Source organism: Penaeus chinensis, chromosome 33 (genome assembly GCF_019202785.1).
Source record: "Penaeus chinensis breed Huanghai No. 1 chromosome 33, ASM1920278v2, whole genome shotgun sequence".
Classification (NCBI taxonomy): Eukaryota; Metazoa; Arthropoda; class Malacostraca; order Decapoda; family Penaeidae; genus Penaeus; species Penaeus chinensis.
In genome coordinates this window covers 17,249,749-17,257,248 of record NC_061851.1, presented here as the reverse complement: position 1 = coordinate 17,257,248, position 7,500 = coordinate 17,249,749, and the positions used below count along the sequence as shown (strand labels likewise).

The following is a 7,500-nucleotide window of genomic DNA, read 5'->3' as shown; positions in this document are numbered from 1 at the left end:
CACCACTCAAGACGGAGGTGGGCTTACCCCTTGGAATTTTTAGCACTTACCTTGATAATCTTCCTTACAAACAGATAAATCGGCAAAGGACGAGTGTACATGTAATTACCTTTGATTGCTTGTATTCACAGTGCCCGGACAACCACAGAACGTTGTCGTGGGTATCACTACCGTGGACTCCATCAGCATTAAGTGGGACGATCCTCTGATCAATCGACTCTGCATCGATAGGTGAGTTGCCTTATGTAACTATCCAACTTTTCTCTGTATAAAAATCTGTCTGACTGACCCCCCCCCCCTCTCTCTCTCTCTCTCTCTCTCTCTCTCTCTCTCTCTCTCTCTCTCTCTCTCTCTCTCTTTCGCGTTGACTATCTCCGTAAAGAAAGGGTTATAACCTCACGCCCTCCCCTGCAGATTCGCCTTCTCATATGGAGAGACGCACACCCGCAACTTCCAGTTCGTGCGGGCGTCTGATCACGAGGCCATCATCTCCCCTCTGAACGGCTGCACCAACTACACCATCGACGTCTTTGCCGTCAGTTCAGCCGGAATTGCCGGGCCCTATGTTAGGAACTATGCCGCCACCGCTGAGACAGGTACAGGTCCCATGCTTAATAGAAAAGTTGGCCAAATAGTATCATTGTTTTCAATTTGAAGATAGAGAAGATACCTCTTTTGGTATCTTGTAATTCTAGAGGTCTAAATACATGCTTCTCAACAGAGCCTCTTGCCCCTCCTTCCGTGATCGTCGGGGCTCACGGACCGGATTCGATCGACGTGATTTGGGGTTCGAATTCTGACGAGAGGTGTTCGGGCTCCATCACTATCTGCTGGCACGACCGGGACCATGTTGAAATCTGCGAGAACATTCCTGACGGCGGCGGAAACAACTTCACTATCACAGACCTCTTGCCGTGCAGCAGTTACGACGTGATTGTCTCCGTCGTGACTCCTGGGGGTATCATCGGCCAACCCGCTGGCAACGCCACTCACACCGAGGACGTCCGTAAGTGCCTCTTTTCGGCGTCTTGTCGGTTTAGAACAATCTTTACTCCTATTTCTATATTGAGAGAAGATTTTCTAATGTACTTTGTTGGTCATACCAATGCACATTTATTCTCCTTTTCGTATTGAGAAGAGATTTCCTCACTCACCTCCTTCTTTTGCCTTCAGCGCCCGGCCCTGTCCAATTCCTGCGCATGAAGGAAGTGACGTCCCACGAGATGACCATTAGTTACGAAGCCCCCATCACCCACCCTCAGTGCGTTCACGAGTACGACATCGAGATTATCAACCAGGACGACTACTTCAGCAAACACAGCCACGTCGTGCCCTATATGGACGGCACGTTCACGGACCTCGAGGCTTGCGCCGACTACCTCGTCAACGTCAGAGCTGTAACGAGAACCGGGCTCTTCTCAGAGTGGCGCTCGATCACCACCACGACCGGGGGCGACGTGCCGAGCGTCCCCAGGTCCTTTGCGGTGGAAGGCTTCAGTCAGACCTCCGTCACACTTAACTGGTGGCAGCCTGACACCAACAAACTCTGCGTCACGAAGTACCGCCTCGAGTGGACCGACGGGACAACCCCCAGCTCCAACGAGATCAGCCCTCCCCCTGGCGAGGTCCTGCCCTTCGAAAACCAGTTCATCGTCACAGGACTCGTCGCCTGCACCGACTATACGTTCACCGTGTACGCCACTTCCGACGTGGGAGGGACCAGCGACCCCGCCACCGTCACCCAGAAAACGGAATGCCCCCGTTAGCAGGAATCCACTTACTTCTTCACCAAAGTGAAGAACTATCGTGGACATTTTAGGGGTTCTGAATTATATATATATTCATGTTTAAGATCCATACGTTTTATTCGGCCATATTAAGAAAAATAAAAGAATAAGAGCAACTGGGTAAATAAAGAATGAGAGATTGACATTTATTGATTGTTTGTGTATCTAATATTATTTGATGCATATTCTCAATTATTACTCACATACTCATATACATATGTACTCACACCATATTCCTATGCAATATGAATGTTATGAAAATATATTTGTTTCTTAATGTACCACAACAATTATTAACCTCGTCACTCGTCTATAGATAATGAGAAAAATGGAATATAAAGATAAGTATTAACACATGTACGTTATTCGTATTCGTTCATTAACACACACTCATACGCACACATTCTAGGGTTGAATTGCGGTTGTTTGATGCCCTAAACACAACTCGACAATCGCGGTTCTTTTCCCATACACTTATACCTAAAACTCGACGGCTAGAGCTGTGGCACTGGGGCTCTGTGGTGCCCTTTTCTCCCGGGGCCCAAAGCCATTCATAAATTACTTAATATTACTTGGCTAATTCACACACACGCACACACATACACGCAAAGATACACACTTTGTAAGAGGCTGTATATACCTCTAAACAATGACTATCAGGGGTACGTACGTACGACTCACAACACAATAAAGGGACCACACGAGACGTCGTCTCAGGGTAAGAGCTGAGACGACGGTGATCTTCCGGTGACGTCCTTCCCACAGCATTCTAAGGTAACCGTTTCTGCAGCAGGTTCATCCTTCGGTGCCATGTCGGATATCGACGGTCCAACTACCATGTATAGTCGGTGAACCAGATCATACACGTAAGGGCCAAAATAGTAAGAGAAAAAGAAAGGCAAAAGAAGGGAGGAGATGGTAAGTGCTACTAACCGGTTATTTATATAAATTTGCGGCTTTTAATGTTAGCTTTTACTTTATTTTTGTCTTTTTTTTTTCATTTTGTGTTTTATTTTCACAAAGATAAAGAAAAAAATGAGAGAGGGGGACGTCAATATCGATCTGCATGGACATGGCTTGAACTACTAACCGTTTCTGATAGACATAAGGGTAGATAAGGGAAAAGACAACGGCAATCCGTAAGGATTTGCTTGAACCAATTGTCGTCACACAGAGAAGAAATGTATGTAAAATAAGAAATGGTACATCATGTACGAGTCACTCGTCACGGCTGACAAAATGGCGGACAAAAGAGATACTTCATAGATCTTTACGCCTGCAACTACGACAGCAACAAACCCTATTATTGAAAAGGTTCCAGTGTCTTTTGCTCTGCGTGGATGAGTGAATGAGTGTGTGTTTGTGTGTGAGCGACAGTGAGCATGAATGAGAATGAAAGGGAGGGTGAGCTCACAGAGAGCGGAAATGTATGACAAACACGAAGATTAACGTTCATTATAATAATAATGTAGTGGAATTAATACAAAAATATCACACGATCACACGGGATTTACCCAAAACATGCAAGCGACTTCTAGAGGGAGAGAAGGGCGTGATTAATAAGCAACTAACGATTCTAGCTAAAACCCTAGTGCTACATTAATGAATGGACGTACTGTAGGTCACACCGACTCGAATAAAAGAATAACTTCGGTTTTACTTGTACCTACTATCGTAGATTTACGCAACCCCAGGATATAGCAGGCATCCCTGTACACTATGATATGTGTGTGTGTGTGTGTGTGTGTGTGTGTGTGTGTGTGTGTGTGTGTGTGTGTGTGTGTGTGTGTGTGTGTGTGTGTGTAAAGAGTTATATGTATATATATATATATAAAGGCCTTCAATATATATATATATATATATATATATAAATGCACACACACACACACACACACACACACACACACACACACACACACACACACATATATATATATATATATATATATATATATATATATTAAGACCTTCAATTTATGTATATATATTTATTCATCTATCTATCTATCTATCTATCTATATATCTATTAATCAATATATATCTCTTTATATTTGTCTATCTATCTATCTATCTATCTGTATATCTATCTATCTATCTATCTATCTATCTATCTATATACGCGTGTGTGTAAATTAATTATGCAAAACCTTGAATGTATGGTATACAGTAATGACTATAATAGAATCAAAGAAAACACATGCTGAAATATATTGACGTAGATCACACATCTGTTGCATAACATCGATGAATGAGAAGCTGTTGGAAAACTTCATAAAAGAGGGAGAACTTTTTTTTATTCCTATGCCTATTTACTTTCCTCTTGTTCTTTCAATACATTTATGTCACTTTTAGGTCGTCAGTTGCGTGGAAGCTTTATTCCCTATTATTTCATAATTCAATATATATCAGGGGGAAGGTAACAGATAGATGTAAAAGATTTCTAAAATGATAACATCTGTACCACACCTCCAGCTAACTCTGAGAACATCATTATCATCAACAGGCTAAAAATCTCTTTTGCATAGGTAAATGATTGGGTCAAGTGTTACATAAAAATCCCCACCTGTGACTTATGAAGAAATCAGACAGATCGGCCAATGCTCGTTCGCCACGCATCGCCCTTCACAACTCTAAAGTATTGCATACTAAATAAATCTAAATGTTTAATTTCCTAAGCCTATTTCAATACAAGAGATTAATGTAAAAAATATCCTCGCTTTTGTACCCTGTAAAATAGATGGTTTCTAATTATAGAGACTCTGCGCAACTCGACCTTCACTTGTTTTACTCCTGACGTTTGTTTATAAAGTTTGTTTACGTGGTTCTGTTAAGGTCTGTATGAGGGGTTTGTATGTTTTTCTGCTCGTTTATGCGCGATTAAAGGTAGATTTTGAAAGCAGAGGGCATGGAAAGTAGTTAATGGTTATGGTTTATATAGAGTGTTCGAAATTATAGTTTTACTTGATAGTTATTTGGAAAAAGAGATGAGCTCCGATGTGTTTTTGCCGACGGAGACCACCTTATGTTAAAACCTGTTGTGAATTTTATTTCCTTTTATGGCTTATGTCTCGTGGGAACTATAATTATGAAGTATTATGATTGTCTAACTATCTGATGATATTAAAGAAATATATTTATTTATGTCTTGTATTATATTTGTACCATGTTTTGAAGCCTTTCCAGGAGCCAGACTAATGTATAGTATAATGGAGATCTATTTAACTTGCACAAGCAGGTGATTTGCACTTATCCCCTATACTCACTGTCACTAGAATAATGGGCACAGCCTACATTCATTCTATGAAAGGTCTGAAAATCTACACTTCAGTTATTCTGGAAATATATTGTGCAAAATAAGACCGGTCAAAGTTCAAAACCTAAGATTAGTGGTTTGTTGGCCTAGGTTAGCTTGGTTGATTTTACTGAGTGCCTCATATTTACTACAAAATACGGAAAATATCCGCCGCATGTCACCATTCAGACACTCAAAGTTCATTATGTCCATTTTCTGAAAGTCGGCAAGTGCTGAGGAAGGGGGGAGGGGGGCACAGGGGAATTTATTTCCCTTGTTAGGGAATAATTAGAAGATAGGAAAGGTTAGGTTTGGATTTGGGGTTCGCATGATACCCGGATTTTCAAATTACCAAAACCCATATTTGGGTAGATAGGTGCTGTCAAATTAATCTGTGTAATTATGATACCATTCATTTAGCGGGAAAAATGCAAAGATAATAAATTGCTTGTTTACGTAAAGGACAATTGTGAATGGGATTAGTTTCAGTTTCGTACAGCCATATGATTCAAGATAAATTATGCCTATGTCACAAAACTTATACAATCTAAGTTGCTGTGAGTGGGCCAATCCTTTGTACTCCCCGAGGGGAGAGTTGACTGGGGACTCTGCTCCCCAACAACCGCCGGGAAACATTGTCTTCATCACACTATGCACGGCAAGGGAGGTGAAATACAGGAGCACTAAGTGGTCTTATGGTGTGGGAGGTGCTTTCCTTGATCTTTTTCTATTATTTATAGTGTTACCGATTGTGTCTGCAGATTATATCTTGTACAAACAACTACAACTTTTAGTCCTCTACAAGAATATCATCTTCACTATGCCCAGCTTAGTAAAGATTAACCATGGTATTTCCTTTGGAAGTTGATTTTCAGATAGTTGAGCAACAATTAATGCTTTAGTATACATTTACAGGAAAGTTTAATGATGCTATCAAATATAAAGCGAAAAACTACACTCACAGATACATGAAATAATCTTCACAGGCTAAGAATAACATCAGAAATGAAGAAAATATGTTGTGACAAATGTTGTGTGAAGAGTAAATCCATGGCAATCAGGTGGGCTTTGGGGGCAAAACTCCCAGGTTCAGAAGGCTTTTGGTTCACATAGTGATCTTTGTGGGTTCCAGGGAGTGGCTGAAGTAATAGGGACGTAGTCTCAGAGGGGTGCAGTCATTTCATAATCAGTTACCAATTTATTCACTTATATAATTTGTGATGGAAGAAATTCACGCAAATTATGCCATGAATAATTGAAACAAGGAATAACAACAGCAAGGTTAGATGGCTATATGAAACTAAAAAATTATATATGTTTTCCATCGACAAGCATGGATAAATGATAATGAGTTTATGATGTCTGAACTTGAGCCTTACTTTATTCTGGGACCAGACTTAAGTCAGGAATTATTGTGCTTTTTGTCAGGCCTAAGCATGCTATCTGGGGAACCAGACCTAGAGTATTCTTTACCTACATCCTTCTCTTATTTTAGCAAACCTGGATGATATATAAATAATCTATGATTGTCTAATAAAAGTTGTTAAATATTATTTTGTAATACAAATCATAAGATATGTTTAGAAGCCAGCCTAGATTCACCAGACCTGGGGATGTGTGATCATAATGTAACCAGATGGAAGACTATCCTAGATGGCCTGAAATGGCTGAGAGACCAGGGCAGGGTCTAGGTAAAGGGACCTAGGCCCTCTGTATAATTTCACTGTCCTCACTGCAAACATGCACCAATTGAATAGGTTCTCCTAGCAGATCTCTAGAGTCCTGGATCTAGACCCAAGGGCTTTGCCTCATTATTTAATTCATCATGAGCCACCACTAGGGTTTCTAAAGTCTGATCAGCAAAATCAAGTGCATTGACCATAATATTGCCTTGCCATTGATGTTACTCCACATTGACTTTGGATGGGAGCCCTACCCAGTATCGAGTTCAAGCAAGTGTTGAAAAACATTTGTGAAAGAACACAGCCAACTTCACTCCTAACTTCACAAGAGAATAGCTAGTCACCACAATTTACAACACATTCAGTATCAATGTAAACACTTGCTCTTAAACAAACGATCTTTGTTGATATGATACGAAGTCTCAGGAGTGCTGAGTGATTGGCGATGGACTGAGTCAAAAGCCTTCTTGAGGTTGACATGGGAAGCGAACAACCCACAACTGAACTCATGTTGATGCCATGCTATGACTTGAAAAGCAAGGTCTATTGTAGACTTACCAGGAGTTTCTCTAAATAGCTCTGGTTTCTGGTGCTTCAATTGGTGGTCTCAGATATGTCCTAGAAGGATTAGAACAAGCAAATTGCCTGGCAAAGCAAGGTGCCATGCCAGGTAAGATTATGTAGACGGTGAAGATGAAGTATAAATGTGGTCACAATCTCTACATCTCTTTTAGACAT

The 7,500-nt window shown here is 40.8% G+C and overlaps 2 protein-coding genes across 3 annotated transcripts in view; both read left to right on the top strand.

Annotated features, from left to right (window-relative positions):
• Positions 1–2,068, top strand: part of LOC125043289 (phosphatidylinositol phosphatase PTPRQ-like) — a 5,895-nt gene extending 3,827 nt beyond the window's left edge. The window contains exons 4-8 of the mRNA XM_047639319.1: positions 1–17; positions 132–231; positions 415–596; positions 722–1,006; positions 1,174–2,068. The exon at positions 1–17 is cut by the window's left edge and continues 113 nt beyond it. Coding sequence (XP_047495275.1) covers positions 1–17; positions 132–231; positions 415–596; positions 722–1,006; positions 1,174–1,766 — 1,177 coding nt within the window. The 3' untranslated portion in view covers positions 1,767–2,068. The remainder of the gene's footprint in view (positions 18–131; positions 232–414; positions 597–721; positions 1,007–1,173) is intronic.
• Positions 2,069–4,589: 2,521 nt separating this feature from the next.
• LOC125043323 (endoplasmic reticulum-Golgi intermediate compartment protein 3-like) overlaps positions 4,590–7,500 on the top strand; it is a 10,498-nt gene continuing 7,587 nt past the window's right edge. The window contains exon 1 of one of the 2 annotated variants that reach the window (XM_047639400.1): positions 4,590–4,620. The gene's annotated coding sequence lies outside the window, so the exon portion shown is untranslated. The remainder of the gene's footprint in view (positions 4,621–7,500) is intronic. The other variant, XM_047639401.1, reaches the window with a different exon arrangement.